This window comes from Bos indicus x Bos taurus, chromosome X (genome assembly GCF_003369695.1).
Source record: "Bos indicus x Bos taurus breed Angus x Brahman F1 hybrid chromosome X, Bos_hybrid_MaternalHap_v2.0, whole genome shotgun sequence".
In the NCBI taxonomy this organism is placed as follows: domain Eukaryota; kingdom Metazoa; phylum Chordata; class Mammalia; order Artiodactyla; family Bovidae; genus Bos; species Bos indicus x Bos taurus.
Genome location: NC_040105.1, coordinates 122,807,010 through 122,824,363, shown reverse-complemented (window position 1 = coordinate 122,824,363; position 17,354 = coordinate 122,807,010). Strand labels below are relative to the sequence as shown.

The 17,354-nt window shown below is 43.3% G+C and overlaps 1 protein-coding gene across 1 annotated transcript in view; it reads right to left on the bottom strand.

Annotated features, from left to right (window-relative positions):
- The window catches only part of MCF2 (MCF.2 cell line derived transforming sequence), a 125,481-nt gene extending 119,603 nt beyond the window's left edge, over window positions 1-5,878 (bottom strand). The window contains exon 1 of the mRNA XM_027534128.1: window positions 5,355-5,878. Coding sequence (XP_027389929.1) covers window positions 5,355-5,610 — 256 coding nt within the window. The 5' untranslated portion in view covers window positions 5,611-5,878. The remainder of the gene's footprint in view (window positions 1-5,354) is intronic.
- Between the last annotated feature and the right edge of the window lie 11,476 nt (window positions 5,879-17,354).

Below are 17,354 nucleotides of genomic sequence, written 5' to 3'. Positions count from 1 at the left end.
ATAATATTGGATAAGTCAAGTATACTTCAATCTTAAAAAAAAAAGCTTTTATGCAACCCGAAGAGATCATACTAAAGTTCATATACATTACTATTAATAGAAGCAGAATCCCCACAACCGTACTCATAGTCTATTTACTCATATTTTGCAAACAACACTAACAGGTGTGGTTCTCTCGTTTTCTAGCTCATAACACACCAGAATGGGCAATGAAGGAGGGAGATTAGAGGATCAGGCAGTAACTGCTGGCTGGTAGAAACAGTTAAAATAACAGCAGCAAGAAATGGCAGCTATGAGGGGTGGGAGGAAGGCACAAGAGGGAGGGGATATAGGTATACATATAGCTGATTCACTTTGTTGTAGCGCAGAAACTAACACAACATTGTAAGGCAACTATGCCTCAAAAAAAAAAAAAAAGAAGGAAAAAGAAACGGCAGCTAACAGAGAGGGGATATATGGAAAGATTAGAAAACCAGGCATTGCAAATTAAGAGGCAGAACAATCTGTGCCCAATTTAATATGAGGACAAACAGACCCATCATGGTTTAGGAGCCCTTGAGGCAACACTATATAGAACAAATTAAAATAACTAATGCTATTATAAGGATAATCTTGAAACATCAGGAAAAGATCCAATTATTTCCAGGTTCAGGAGTCAGGAAGGTAAATAATCTTTTTGAAAAGCTTTCCATCTAAAATGGTTAGATTGGAAAGAGGGAAAAAAATCAAGCTCTAAAAGTGCTGAAACTTCAGTTACCCAGAAAATCATTTATGTGGAATCACTGAGAAATTAGTGTTACCCAGTAAGTGACCCTGGAGAAGGCAATGGCTCCCCACTCCAGTACTCTTGCCTGGAAAATCCCATGGGCGGAGGAGCCTGGAAGGCTGCAGTCCATGGGGTCACTAAGAGTCGGATACGACTGAGTGACTTCACTTTCACTTTTCACTTTCATGCATTGGAGAAGGAAATGGCAGCCCACTCCAGTGTTCTTGCCTGAAGAATCCCGGGGACAGGGGAGCCTGGTGGGCTGCCGCCTATGGGGTCGCACAGAGTCGGACACGACTGAATTGACTTAGCAGTAGCAGTAGCAGTAAGTAACCCATTATCATTTGGAATCCATTTTATACCATATTGCAACGTATATTAAATAATTAACTTTTGTTGTGATTTACAGATCTTTTTTGTTGTTGTGATTTACACAGCTAAACTCTGACAAAATCAAATTTGCAGTGAACAAGTTTTCACAACTACTTCTCTGTTACAGAGACAGTTTGCCTTCTTTTGGACTACAAGGAACGAAAAACATTTCTTTCTTTTTTTTTCTTTTTTTCTCCGTCATCGGGTAAGGAAAGTGTGAGGGGGGAAGACACCTCTATTCAAGGGCAAGTTCAAAAGGTAATTTTATACTAAGTATGGGCTCCATCTAGGCTAGATTTTCTGAGTGATGAAGATAACCCAAAGAAGTCATTTAAGGAAAGAACTTGCATGCCAGGAATTGTTTGATGGGTGCCACGGATGACTATAAGAAATAATTTCACTTCTTCCCAGCTCTAGACCTATGGGTTCACTCTCCCTGAATGAAGAAACCACATATCCAAAACTGAACCCCAAATTTCCTCTCCCTCCTCCATTCCTGGTCTTTTATCTCTCCCTGCCTCATCACTTTAATGAGAAACCTGCAACGACCTAATCTCCTGCACTGTTCCTCAAACCTCACAACTAGCCACCAAGTCAAATCAATTCTACTCTTTCAATTCCCAAAAAGGAGTATGTCAAGGCTGTATATTGTCACCCTGCTTATTTAACTTATATGCAGAGTACATCATGAGAAATGCTGGGCTGGGAGAAGCACAAGCTGGAATCAAGATTGCTGGGAGAAATATCAATAACCTCAGATATGCAGATGACACCACCCTTCTGGCAGAAAGTGAAGAGGAACTCAAAAGCCTCTTGATGAAAGTGAAAGAGGAGAGTGAAAAAGTTGGCTTAAAGCTCAACATTCAGAAAACGAAGATCATGGCATCTGGTCCCATCACTTCATGGGAAATAGATGGGTAAACAGTGGCAGACTTTATTTTGGGGGGCTCCAAAATCACTGCAGATGGTGACTACAGCCATGAAATTAAAAGATGCTTGCTCCTTGGAAGAAAAGTTATGACCAACCTAGAGAGCATATTAAAAAGTAGAGACATTACTTTGCCATCAAAGGTCCTTCTAGTCAAGGCTATGGTTTTTCCTGTGGTCATGTATGGATGTGAGAGTTGGACTGTGAAGAAAGCTGAGCGCCGAAGAATTGATACTTTTGAACTGTGGTGTTGGAGAAGACTCTTGAGAGTCCCTTGGACTGCAAGGAGATCCAACCAGTCCATTCTAAAGGAGATCAGCCCTGGGTGTTCTTTGGAAGGAATGATGTTAAAGCTGAAACTCCAGTACTTTGGCCACCTCATGCAAAGAGTTGACTCATTGGAAAAGACTCTGATGCTGGGAGGGATTGGGGGCAGGAGGAGAAGGGGACGACAGAGGATAAGATGGCTGGATGGCATCACCAACTCGATGGACATGAGTTTGAGTGAACTCCGGGAGTTGGTGATGGACAGGGAGGCCTGGTCTGCTGCGATTCATGGGGTCGCAAAGAGTCAGACACGACTGAGCGACTGACTAAACTGAACTGAGCTTCTCTCCTTCTCCCCATTCCCTGAACTGACTCAGTCCATGCCTTCGTCCACTCTCGCCCAGCTTGTTCCAACTGCCCTCTAACTGGCAGCCCTATTTTTGTACTTCCTCCTCTGCTCCATATGCCACACACTGGGTCCTCCCTACAACCTCCAGAGTCATATTTGCAAAAGTAAGAAGCTCTACCACACACTAATACAGCCCACTACTGTGCGCCCTGTGCGCCCGTACAAGCCTATGCAGCAGCCTTGCTCTATTCCTCTATTCACAATGCTCTGACGGCTCCCCACTGCCCTACAAAGTAAAGCCCTTTAACATGCCTGATCCAGCCTCTGCCTACTCCTCCAAATTGATCTCCTGTGTTTCCCACACTTTCCACTCCCATCATTACAAAAAAGACTCCCCCAACCTACGATGCTGTCCCCTTTCTACTCTTTTGGCCACATCTTATTTCCTCCTTTGCCTACATCTTATTTCCTCCTTTGCCTAGATGACCTCTCCCTACTTTTCCCCACCACATTCCGTGCTCAGTCTCCGATCCACCTGGACATTTGGCTGCATCCTTAAAGTTGCAGATCCTTCTTCACCCTCTCCCTGAAGTCTTCCCTTAACTTCCTCTGTCGAGTCAGCAGAGCCTTTTCTGGCTACCCCACAACGGATCCTGCACAAACAGGTGTAATTTGTTTATTACACCTTGGCACATCCTGGTAGCGAGCAGGCTCTAAATGATCATCCTTGAAATGATCTCTTGGAAAGTTCTGTCCTGCGATGAAAAGCCTTGTAAATATATGTTTTAAATGGATGAATAATTTTTAAATAGATGAAATCCTTTCCACACATAAAACTATCATCCTAGGGTGTATGTCTTAACAGCCAAGCTAGCTACAGACCACTCCCAGGATGTTCTGTTGGTCCAGCCAGCTACTAAAAATGCTGAAAGGCAAAACAGCACCGTTTGCCCGTGTAAAAACACAGCACAGCAACCGGTGTCATTCAGGTGCTGTGACTTATAATGCTGAGGCGACAGAAGCCTGCCAACATGCTAGAGCCTACAGAGGTAAGGAGGATGAAACACCGCACCCAACTATAGAAACAGAGAAATCACTGGAGTAGAAATGTCAACTTCGAGTTCATAGCACAGCTAATTTGATGTTTGTTAAGAAAGCATACATTTCTTCTATGGAGATTTTTTTTCACTCTCAGGAAGATGCAAGAGGCAAACACAAGACACAAAGGACTCCCCACACTTTCCTGAGCTGCCCAGGTTCCAGTGAGGGTCTGGTGTAAGCATTTCAAGCCATTTCAGACGCTCAACACCTGAAGAAGGAGCACGTGCCCCATTACCACACTCCCCTTACTGCTTGATCACACCTGGAAACCCATAGTACGTATGTATGCTAAGTTGCTTCAATCACGCCGGACTCTGTGCGACCCCCAAGGGCTGCAGCCCGCCAGGTTCCTCTGTCCATAGGGATTCTCCGGGCAAGAATACTGAAGTGGGTTGCCATGCCCTCCTCCAAGGGATCTTCCAGACCCAGGGATGGAACCTGCGTTTCTCACACCTCTTGCAATGACAGGCAGGTTCGTTACCACTAGTGCCACCTGGAAAGACTCGGAAACCAATAGTGCCCACCCCCAAAAATCAAACGTGGAGGGCTTCTGAAAGAGAATAAGCTGCTGTCTTGGCTTACTGCAGTCTAACTACAGGGGTTGGCCTAGAAGAAGGAGGCAGAGTATTCTGAACATGTGTGGCGGCTATCTGATTTTTCAGAAAATTGTCTCCAAGTCTATTTCTGGGGATGCCAAAACTTCCTGGGCCAGGCTGAGCACCTGCTAAGGCAAAAGCACCACGGGCTGCCGAGGAAGACACATCCGTGAATTGCAGTACCTCAAAAACTTGCCTGAAAAGCCCTGGCTGAACGTAAGATAGCAGAGCTGCACCCTCCCCATCGCAGGGCCCCTCTGGCGGGGTAAACGCGTGTGCATCGGTGTGTGCACCACGGCCGCCAAGTGACCGCGTCCACGGTCCCCCAATCGCCGCTCTCATCCCTCACCCACACCGCGGAAGTGGCAGACGAAAACTTCTGCCTTTATAGTGAGGACCCCGGGGAGACAGGAAACTCGTGGACCCAGCTGTAAGGACGCACTAGTCCGAGTGAGAAAGCCAAGGCACCGGCGGCACGCTTTCTCTACAACGCCCCCTCCCAGCGCGGTGCCAAAGGTCTCCGAATCCGAGGTTTTTTTTTTTTTTTTTTGGATTTGCTTTCCCCAAACGTGAGATCCAACCCCCAGCCCCGCTTTTCCAGCATTCATACAAAGGAAATGCACTTTCGGGAGGCGGGGGCGGGGAGCATCTGGTCGGCGGGATGCGGAGTTGGAAGATACCGCGCAGCCCCACCTCCCCCGGCGGGCTGGTTCAGGTCCCTTCTCCGCTCCTCGCCCGCCCCGGAGACGTCCTCGCACCACCCGGACCTTCTCACGGTCCCGCGGCAGCGCAGCCCCGGGCCGGAGGAAAACGGCGGGCCAGCCAAGGGCGCGGGCGGCAGGGGAGGGCGAGCGATCGGGCGCCAGTGGAGGAAGGACAAAGTGCGCCCGGCAGCCCGGCGGCCGGGGCTGGAGCGCGCGAGGAGAGGGGCGCGCGAGCCGGGCGGGGGGCGGCGGGCGCTAGGGGGGAACTTACTTGCGACGGAAGCTGCTTGCAGCAGGCTGAAGTAGCTCTTGCTGTACTTATCTGAAATCCGCACGCGCCGCAGAGCCATGGACATGTCCACCTGCAGAGGGATGTCCTGGGTAGCATGCACTAACACGCCGCCGTCCCGGTTCCGGGGCAGTTCCCAGGTACTGCCACTCGGCGCCAGGGTCCGGGGCTCCGGTATCCCCAGCGCGTGCCCGGGGGCCGTGCCCAGGTGGTACCGGGAGCCCGCCGCTGCCGCCATCCTCAGCGGGGAGCTCGACTGGGACAGCTGGCCCGGCCCGCCACCGCCGCCGCCGACCTCCACCGTGCGTCCGGCCCCGCTGGTCCGGGCTCCGGCGGGGGCGTTCAGCTGCCCGCCGGCTCGTTGCCGACGCCACCACAGCCCGACGACCCCGAGCCCTCTCGTGGGGACGTGGGCGCCAGAGGCTGAGAGCGCGGCGCGCCCGGAGGCCGGGAACTTGCTCGGACTTTGGGGCTCCAGCGGGGCGCTTCTGGCCGTGGCCGCAGAGGGCGACTCCTCCCGGGAACGCACACACGCCCCCTTTTAGCTTCCCGAAGGATGGGGGGCGGGGATGTGGAGGAGGGACTCCGGTAGCCCAAAGGGAGAACCCCTGCAGAGACGCCCATTGTCGGGGGAGGGGAGGCGGCCGGGGCGAGCACAAGTGGTGGGAGGAGACGGCCCGGCCTTGCACTCCCAGGGTAACTCTTGAAACTCTAGCATCCCATCCGGCTAGCCCTGGCCAAGACAGATTCGCCACGCGCGGGAGTGGCTCAATGAGAAAGCTTGCTCGTGGCCCTGCCAAGATTGCCTACCCTTGCCGGAGCCAAGAGTGTGGTATAGCCCTGGAGGGTCTGAACGGGTCTGTGCCCTCCCCCCCACCCCCAACGCAAACACCCACACCCACACATCCCGCCCCCTTGGGGGTGCTAAGTCCTGAGTCCTGATTCTCAAACGCTGGGGTCTCAGGAAGCGCCCTGTAGAGATACCTGGGCTGCCATCCCTCTCTGGCTTTGGAATCTTGGCGTGTCCTAGAGGGCTCCGGAACCCAGAAGAAAACCGGAAGGCAAGAGGAGGCGACCCCTTAAAGAAGCAAGAAGTGGGAAGGAAAGGAGTCGACCTCTTCCTTGTCCCAAAGCCCCCGGAGATGGGGTCGATGAACTACCGGACTCCGCAGAGCCGTGGTGGGGGTGGGGGGTGGCGGGGTGGGCGGGGGTGGGGGCGGTTGCTGCTCAGAAAGCTGTGGCCACTGGGGGAGAGGCCTGGGGATGTCAGCATAAAAATTGCAAGTCTGAAACTGAGTTAGTGCCATTGGAATTCACCACGAGTTTGCTTCAGCGCTACAAGTCTTTATGGGAATTGCAACTGCCATTTCTTTCTTGTTGAATCCTTATTCTTCTCAAAATGTTCTGGCAAGAGAGTGGTCTGATATTACATAGGCCAATTATTCCTGGTCCATCTTTTAAAGGCTCTATGGGAAATCACTGATCTACACCTCTTGAGAATGCGTGCAGCCAAATACAAAAGGCAAGAGTTACGAAAGGAAGGCAAATATACACACATTCACACACACACACACACACACACACACACACACACACACACACACACACACCCTCTTCCTCTAGGCAGTTTAAGTTCTATCTAAATGTGTCAAGTTAACAGGCACAATGTTTTCCAGCCCCTCTCTTGAATGTGTGGAGACGTCCCCCCTCTACACTGTGGACAAGATGACATTAAGAATTACACTGACACCACAGTTGTTCTTTTACAACAACTTTATTTTAATAACTAAGTTAAAGATAAATAAAAATAGCAGTTTCTAAAACTACTAAAATGACTATATAGGAGGATATTTTTTATAATCATAGGGTGGAGAAGGCTTTACTTAGCATAACAAAAAAAGTATGAGATTGATCCACATATGGAAAGATGCCTTGCTGTACTGTCAAGTGAAGAAAGATGCAAAAAGATATTTATAGTTTGATCCCACTTCTTAAACACTATACCTATGTTTATGCTTAGAAAGTGGTTAGGAAGGATACAAATTGCTAACAGCAGTTATCTCCGGAGGGTAAAATTAGGAATCAACTAATTACGGGGAGCTATCACTTTTTGCTTCATAGGTAATTATATTAAAATTTTCACAATGGGCAATTTTTTTTTGTAACACATTTTCTAAATAAAGAAGGAAACAAAAAAATAAATTTAGGTTCTGAAGGGTATTAGAAAATTAACAATGAAAAAGAACTTTCTAATTATAAAAGGAATAGATGCCCTGATTTCACATTATGCTACAAAGCAATAGTAATCAAAACACTATGGTACTAATGCAAAAACAGACACATAGATCAATGGAACAGAATAGAGCCCAGAAGTGAATCCATACTTATATAGGCAATTAATCTATGACACAGGAGGCAAAAATATACAATGGAGAAAAGAGCCTCTTCAGTAAATGGTGGGCTTCCCTTGTGGCTCATCTGGGAAACAATCTGCCTACAATGCAGGAGACCTGGGTTCGATCCCTGGGTTAGGAAGATCCCCTGGAGAAGGAAAAGGCTACCTGCACCAGTAGTCTAGCCTGGAGAATCCCATGGACTGTATAGAAAGAGTTAGCATGAGAATCCCATGGACTGTATGCAAAGAGTCGGACATGACTGAGCAACTTTCACTTCACTTCACTTCAGTAAATGGTGCTGGGAAACCTGGACCACTTTCTCACACCATATACAAAAATAAACTCAAAATGGACTAAAGACTTAAATGTAAGACCTGACCTCCTACAAGAAAACATAGGTAGTACACTGCTATATGTTGCATAAAAAGTTGTTAAAAGAGTAAATTCTAACAGTTCTCATCACAAGGAAAAATATTTTTCTCTGTTTTTAAAATTTTGTATCTATATGAGATGAATATTCACTAAACTCATTGTGGTCATCATTTCATGATGTATATAAGTCAAATCATTACACTGTATACCTTAAACTTATATAGTGCTGCATGGCAATTATATCTCAATAAAACTGGAAGAAAAAAAGGATCATCATCATTAAAAATAAAAAGATCAATAAACTGACATAAAATTTAAAACTTCTGTGTAATTAAAACTCATTAAAAAAGTCAAACCACAAATGGGAAGTCTTTAGTAAAGACATAGTTTCCAAAACAATAAGATTCAAGAGATATAGAATAGCCAAAACAATCTTGAAAAAAATACTGTTGGAGGACTCACACTTGCCAGTTTCACAACTTACTACAAAGCTTCAATAATAAAGTGGAAACAATATGATACCAACATTAGAACAGACTTATAGGTCAGTGGAATATAACTGAGAGTCCAGAAACAAACCCTTACACCTAGTGCTAAGTGCTAAGTCGCTTCAGTTGGCTCCAACTCTTTGCGACCCCTTGGGGACTGCAGCCCGAAAGGCTCCTCTGTCCGTGGGATTCTCCAGGAAAGAATACTGGAGTGGGTTGCCATTTCTTTCTCCAGGGGATCTTCCCAACCCAGAAATCTAACCCAGATCTCCCGCATTGGGGGCAGATTCTTTAGTGGCTGAGCCATGAAGGAAGCCCAAGAATACTGGAGTGGATAGCCTGTACCTTCTCCAGGGGATCTTCCTGACCCAGGAATTGAACTGGGGTCTCCTTGCAGGCAGATTCTTTACCAACTGAGCTACCAGGGAAGCCCAGACCTAGAGTCAATTTGTTTTTGACCATGATGCCAAGACAATTCAATGGAGAAAGAAAAAAATTTTTTTAACAAATGGTACTGAGACAACTGGATATCTATGAGCAGAAGAATGAATTTGGACCTGTACTTTACATCATATACAAAAAGTATTCAAAGTATATTAATGATCTAAATGTAAAAGCTAAAACTACAAAACTGTTAGAAAATAACAGAGGCATAATCTTTATCACCTTGAATTTGGCAATTGTTTCTTAGATATCACACCAAAAACACAGCAACAAAAAAGCAGAGAAACTAAGTATCATAATTTTTTTTTTAATCATCATTCAAAAACACTATCAGGGAGACTCCCCTGGGAGTCCAGTTTTTAGAACTCCAGGCTTTCACTGCTGTGGGGTGGGTTCAGACTCTGGTTAGATAACTAAGAATTCTACAAGCCATGTGGTACAGCCAAAAAAAAAAAAAAAGGAGAGAGAGATACTATCAGGAAAATAAAAAGACAACTCACAGAATGGGAGAAGATATTTGGAAATCATGTATCTGTCAAGAGTCTACTGTCCAGAATATATAAACAATTCCTAGAACTCTAAGATAAAAAAGACAAGCCAATTTCAAAGTGGACAAAGGATTTAAATAGACATTTCTCCAAAGAAGATATACAAATAGTCAAGAAAGAGGTGGAAAGATGTTCAACATCATTAGCCATCAGGTAAATCCAAGTCAAAACCACAATGAGATACCACTTCAAGTCCACTAGAATGATTATATTACAAAAAAGACAGACAATAACAGGCATTGGTAAAACAGTAGAGGAAATGGAACCCTCATTCATTGTTGATGAGAATGTAAAATGGTGCAGCCACTGTGGAAAACAGTCTAGCAGTTCCTCAAAAAGTTAAATATAGAATTACCATATAACCCCAGCAATCTCACACCCATGAATCTACCCAGGAGGAATGAAGAAGTGTTCACACAGAGAGCTGTACATGAATGTTCAGAGCAGCATTATTCATAATAGCCAAAAGGTTGAAACAACTTAAATGTCCATCAATAGATGAATGGATAAACAAAATGTGATATATCCATACACTGGATTATTATTGAGCTTTAAAAAGGAATGAAATTCTTGTACATACTACAATGAGGATGAACCTTGAAAACAAGATGCTTAAGTGAAAGAAGCTAGTCCCAAAAACCACATGTTTTATAATCCCATTTATGTGACATGTCCAGAATAGGCAAATATATAAAGACAGAAATAGAATAATGATTGCCAATGAATGGGAGGATGGAGGGAGTATGGGTAACAACTAAAGGGATTAGAATTCCTTTTTCGGGAGATGAAATATTTCAAAATTCATTGTGCTGTGCAGAAGGATGCTCAAGTATGTGACTATGCTAAAAGCCATTGAACTATTTTTCTTGAGGTATAGTTGATTTAAAACATTATATTAGTATTAAGTATACAACATAGTGATTCAAAAATTATATAGATTATATGTCATATATACTTATTATAAATATTGGCTATATTCCCTGTGCTGTGTGTTCCCTATATATACTTGTTGCTTATTTATTTTATACATAATAGCTTGTACCTCTTAATCCCCCACCTATTGTTCCCCTCCCACCTTACCTTTCCCCACACATAACTATAGTTTGTTCTTATATCTGTGAGTTTTATTATATTTTTTGTATATTGTTTTTTTTAATTTTTTTATATATTGTTTTAGTTTTTTAGGTTTCACATACAGTATTTGTCTTTCTCTGTCTGACATCTCACTAAACATAATACCCTCCAGGTCCGTTCATGTTGTTGCAAATGGCAAAATCTCATTCTTTTTTATGTGAGATGTAGTTCATTGCATATATATATACCACATATTCTTTATCCATTCCTCTGTTGATGGACAGGATTTTAGTTTCCTGATCAGGGAACCACCCTGAAGTGGAAGTGTGAAATCTTAACCACAGGACCACCAGGGAAATCCGAAATGTATAGTTTAAGTGAGCAAAATGTATGGTATTTTAATTTTATTTCAATAAAGGTGTTAAAAATAATATCCTTAACATGTAAAGAGTATTTATAAATTAATAAGAAAAATGCAATGGTCAAAAGATAGGAGATAACTCTAAAAAATTTTTAAACCTAATATATACATAAGCATATATATATATAAATTTTTTATGTTCATATTTGTAAAAATACACCAAAAAAGTCTCAAAATATCATTTTCACTTGCAGAATTGGCAAAGATTTTTACAATACTGAACATCATCAGTTAATGTGGCCTGCCAAGCACTTTCATGTACTACAGGAGTGTAAGTTGACACAAACTTTCTGGAAAGCAGTTTGGCAATCAGTATTGAGACCCTAAAAATGTACATATCCTTTGACTCAGCAAATCTCCCAGGAGTTTCCCCTACAGAATTAATCAGAGATTTTGGCAAAGATTTATATACAAAGACATTCTCTATATCATTATTTATTATATTCCCAAATTGGAAGCAACCTACATTTCAAACAATAGCAAGATTAATAAATTATGATACATTCCAAAATCAATTATGCAGTTATCAAAAATGACATTCCCTTGAGATGGAACTGTTCTGTATCTTGATTGTACTAATGTCAATATGCTGGTTGTGATATCATACAATAATGTTACAAGATACTGTCATTAGGGGAAACTGGGTGAAGGGTATATGAGATCTCTCTGCATTATTTCTTATAACTGCTTATAGATCTACAATCATCTTCAAATAAAAATTCTCATTTTTTCAAATTGACATTCTTGAAGAATTTATTTTATTTTTATTTTTGGCTGCACTGGGTTTTTGTTGCTGTGCTCAGGATTTCTCTAGTTGCAGCTTCAATAGCTGTGGTGCATGGGTTTAGTTGCTCCGAGAAATGTGGAATCTTCCTGGACCAGGAAGCGAACCCATGTACCCTGCATGGCTGGCAGATTCTTAAACCCTAGACCACCAGGAAGTGCCTTGAGGAATTTTTCAGACCATGAGAAAACATTCATGATCTGATGGTGATTGGGTTGTCTGTATGCAAAGTGAATATACACTGTAATCTCAACTGCATGCCATCTGTAAGCATTGAGAAAATGTTGGAAGAAACATTGAGGAGGTAGGTAGGTAGGTAGATGGATAGATGATCAGAAGATAAACAGCCAGCCAAGCAAATTGATAAAAGAGAGAGAAGGCTGGGATTACATGAGCTCCTTGTATGTCATCCATACCATGGATTCCACAGTCATTAGAAATGACTACCTCCTTCACATTACCTCCTCTGTAAAGCTTGGCCACAGTTTCTGAGCCACTCCCCTTCTGTCACGATCCTTTGTCCTATCACTGATTCTCATCAGTATGAGGACAGGAAAAAGAGCTTATTAAGCACTGTCTTCCAGGGCCTGGAATATAGGTGACACTTGAAATATCAGTTAATTGAATGGGTGAATAAAGTAATAATGGATGAATAACAGTTTTTTAATTTACTGTAGACCATTACTGGAAAAAACATAATCTCAGGGTTTCTCAAGGCTAAAAGAAGAAAATGTAACAAACTAGTATGTATAAAATAGACAAGCAACAAAAATCTACTGTACAGCACAGAGAATTATGCCCAATATCATATAATAACCTCTAATGGAGTATAATTTGCAAAAATACTGAATCACTATGCTGCACATCTGAAACTAACACAGTATTATAAATCAACTACATTTCAATAAAAAAGAAGAAAATGCATGACTCTATTCTTCAATTTGCAGAACACATTCAGATCCACCTTCGTGCAACTGCTCTTAGGTGCAATTGTTGGGGCCCTTGCTACAGGTCAAACAATAGAATATGATTGGAAATCAGGTCATTTGGTATTTCCTTAATGTCCTTGGATGAAGGCTGAGGATGAACTAGGCTTATAACAAATTCCTCTCTCTAATAACAGTGATGAGATAAGCTTTCATCCCATTTGCCTAAATCCATAAATCTCACCCATCCTAGGTAAAACAGAGGGAATCTGGGTAACACAAATCAGTTCAGTTCAGTCACTCAGTCGTGTCCAACTCTTTGAGACCCCATGGGCTGTAGGACGCCAGGCCTCCCTGTCCATCACCAACTCCTGGAGCTTACTCAAACTCATGTCCATTGAGACAGTGATGCCATCCAACCGTCTCATCCTCTGTTGTCCCTTTCTCCTCCAGCCTTCAATCTTTCCCAGCATCAGGGTCCTTTCAAATGAGTCAGTTCTTCATATCAGGTGGCCAAAGTATTGGAGTTTCAGCTTCAGCATCAGCCCTTCCAATGAATATTCAGGACTGATTTCCTTTAGGATGGACTGGTTGGATCTCCTTGCTGTCCAAGGGACTCTCAAGAGTCTTCTCCAACACCACAGTTCAAAAGCATCAAATCTTTGGCGCTCAGCTTTCTTTACAGTCCAACTCTCACATCCATACATGACTACTGAAAAAACCATAGCTTTGACTACACAGACCTTTGTTAGCAAAATAATGTCTCTGAGTAACAGGAATAGTAAATTAGGCAGAGGCTTTGAGAAACCAGAATCTCTGAAATGCTGAAAGTGGAAGGGGACAAGACATTCAAAGGCGCCCTTAGTTGCTTCTTACTACCTTTGATTTTGAGATGTTCTGTTGACATGTGTGAGGATTACCAAATAAAAACTCATTTGCAGAATAGGAATAATAGCAACCTCACAATCTGTAGAGATTCAGTTCAGTTCAGTGGCTCAGTCATGGCTGATTTTTTTTTTTAATTTTTTGGTTGTACCACACAGCCTCTTAGTTACCCAGTTCAGTTCAGTTCAGTCACTCAGTCGTTTCTGACTCTTTGCAACCCCATGAATCGCAGCATGCCAGGCCTCCCTGTCCATCACCAACTCCCAGAGTTTACCCAAACTTATGTCCATTCAGTCAGTGATGCCATCTAGCCATCTCATCCTCTGTCGTCCCCTTCTCCTCCTGCCCCCAATCCCTCCCAGCATCAGGGTCTTTTCCAATGAGTCAACTCTTCACATGAGGTAGCCAAAGTATTGGAGTTTCGGCTTCAGCATCAGTCCTTCCAATGAACACCCAGGACTGGTCTCCTTTAGGATGGACTGGTTGGATCTCCTTGCAGTCCAAGGGACTCTCAAGAGTCTTCTTCCAACACCACAGTTCAAAAGCATCAATTCTTTGGCACTCAGCTTTCTTCATAGTCCAACTCTCACATCCATACATGACTACAGGAAAAACCAAAGCCTTGACTAGAAGGACCTTTGATGGCAAAGTAATGTCTCTGCTTTTTAATATGCTGTCTAGGTTGGTCATAACTTTTGTTCCAAGGAGCAAGCGTCTTTTAATTTCATGGCTGCAGTCACCATCTGCAGTGATTTTGGAGCCCAGAAAAATAAAGTCTGACACTGTTTCCCCATCTATTTGCCACGAAGTAATGGGACCAGATGCCATGATCTTAGTTTTCTGAATGTTGAGCTTTAAGCCAACTTTTTCACTCTCCTCTTTCACTTTCATCAAGAGGCTCTTTAGTTCTTCTTCACTTTCTGCCATAAGGGTGGTGTCATCTGCATATCTGAGGTTATTGATATTTCTCCCAGCAATCTTGATTCCAGCTTGTGCTTCCTTGAGCTCAGCATTTCTCATGATGTACTCTGCATTTAAGTTAAATAAGCAGGGTGACAATATACAGCCTTGACGTACTCCTTTTCCTATTTGGAATCAGTCTGTTGTTCCATGTCCAGTTCTAACTGTTGCTTCCTGACCTGCATACACATTTCTCAAGAGGCAGGTCAGGTGGTCTGCTATTCCCATCTCTTTCAGAATTTTCCACAATTCTTTGTGATCCACACAGTCAAAGGCTTTGGCCTAGTCAATAAAGAAGAAATAGATGTTTTTCTGGAATTCTCTTGCTTTTTTGATGATCCAGTGCATGTTTTCAATTTGATCTCTGGTTCCTCTGCCTTTTCTAAAACCAACTTGAACATCTGGAAGTTCACAGTTCACATATTGTTGAAGCCTGGCTTGGAGAATTTTGAGCATAACTTTACTAACGTGTGAAAGTGAAGTTGCTCAGTTGTGTCCGACTCTTTGCGATCCCTGGTTCCTCCGTCCATGGGATTTTCCAGGCAAGAATACTGGAGTGGGTTGCCATTTCCTTGAGTGCAATTGCGCAGTAGTTTGAGCATTCTTTCACATTGCCTTTCTTTGGGATTGCAATGAAAACTGACCTTTTCCAGTTCCATGGCCACTGCTAAGTTTTCCAAATTTGCTGGCATATTGAGTACAGCACTTTTACAGCATCATCTTTCAGGATTTGAAATAGCTTAACTGGAATTCCATCACCTCCACTAGCTTTGTTCGTAGTGATGCTTTCTAAGGCCCACTTGACTTCACATTCCAGCATGTCTGGCTCTAGGTGAGTGATCACACCATCGTGATTATCTGGGTCATGAAGATCTTTTTTGTACAGTTCTTCTGTGTATTCTTGCCTGTTCTTCTTCATATCTTCTGCTTCTGTTAGGTCTATACCATTTCTGTCCTTTATTGAGCCCATCTTTGCATGAAATGTGCCTTGGTATCGCTAATTTTCTTAATGAGATCTCTAGTCTTTCCCATTCTATTGTTTTCCTCTATTTCTTTGCACTGATCACTGAGGAAGGCTTTCTTATCTCTCCTTGCTATTCTTTGGAACTCTGCATTCAAATGGGTATATCTTTCCTTTTCTCCTTTGCTTTTGGCTTCTCTTCTTTTCACAGCTATTTGTAAGGCCTTCTCAGACAGCCATTTTGCCTTTTTTGCATTTTTCTTGGGGATGGTCTTGATCCCTGTCTCCTGTACAATGTCATGAACCTCTGTCCATAGTGTAGAGATTAGATGTGATTATATTATACAACGGACTGTATCAAGTTGCACACTGTGATAGGTTCTTTTCTTTGTACAATAAGGTGTATCTGCTATTTTTGTCTGCTTAGCACCTGTGTACTTCAGTATTTCTATGCAGAACCATCCCTGTTCCACTCTAAATCTACGTGGTGCACATAAGACTGCCAGTAACCGCATGCCCACCACCCCATTCCAGGGTGGAAAGGTGACCCAGGCCTAGTAGCTCAGTGTATTCTGTTTCCTTGGCCACTTTGATAGGTGTAAACCAGTAAGATAGTATCCCAGGACTTTCTGGAGCCAGTGAAAGGGAGAGTAAATCTTTGCTGGAATTGTCAGTTCTAAGAGTGAGGTAAGTCTGAGAGTCAAAGAGAGCCTGCAGTTGCACAGATAAAGCCATTTTCTTCTGTGCTTAAAACTATTTGCAATTGGATTTCTTTCATTTGCAACCAAACAAACCCAACTAATATGCTAACACATAATCTCATCTAATTCTGGGTTGGCATCAGGGCACCTTCTGTATGTATGCATAAACCCACAAAAGCATGTTGAACATAGAGACATCCCTTTGACACCAGACCTCCAAAATATTATAAACTAACTGATCTGAGCCCAGGCCCTGCTGGACATGACTTAAAATTAATCCCTCCTCAGGAAATTCCACAGAAATCTTTTCATTCATTATCATTTTTAAAGATTTATTTATCTATTTATTTATCTTACTTTTTGGCTATGGTGGGTCTTCATTGTTGACAACAAGGGCTTTCTCTAGTTGCGGCAAGTAGGAGCTATTCTCTACTTGTGGGGCTTGGGCTTCTCACGCAGTGGCTTCTCTTGTTACAGAGCATGGGCTCTAGGGCACGCAGGCTTCAGTGGTTGTGGCACTCAGGCTCATCAGTTTCGGCTCCTGGGCTCTAGAACACAGCCTCAAAAGTTGTGGCTCACAGGCTTAGTTGCTCCGCAGCATGTGGGATCTTCCTATAGCAAGGATTGAACCAGTGTCTCCTGCAATGCTAAGTGGATTCTTTATCACTGAGCCACCAGGGAAGCCCCTCAGAGGGAAATATTTTAATTCCTGTCATTTGTTAAAGGAAGTGAATACTTCAAACTTTGCCCTGGTTAGATGGTCATATGGTTTTGGGTTTTTTTTGGCCATGGTGCCTGTGGGATCTTAGTCTCAAAACCAAGGATCGAATCTGCACCCCCTGCATTGGAAGCAGGGAGTCTTACTCACTGGACCGCCAGGGAAGTCCCATTTTTTTCTTTCTTTTTTTTTCAGCTTTGAGGTATAATTGAATTTAAAAAAAAAACAAACAGTACCTTTAAAATGCTTTCAGAATATTTCCAATGCAGTTATACTTGCAGTGGAGAAAACAACTGCTCCTATA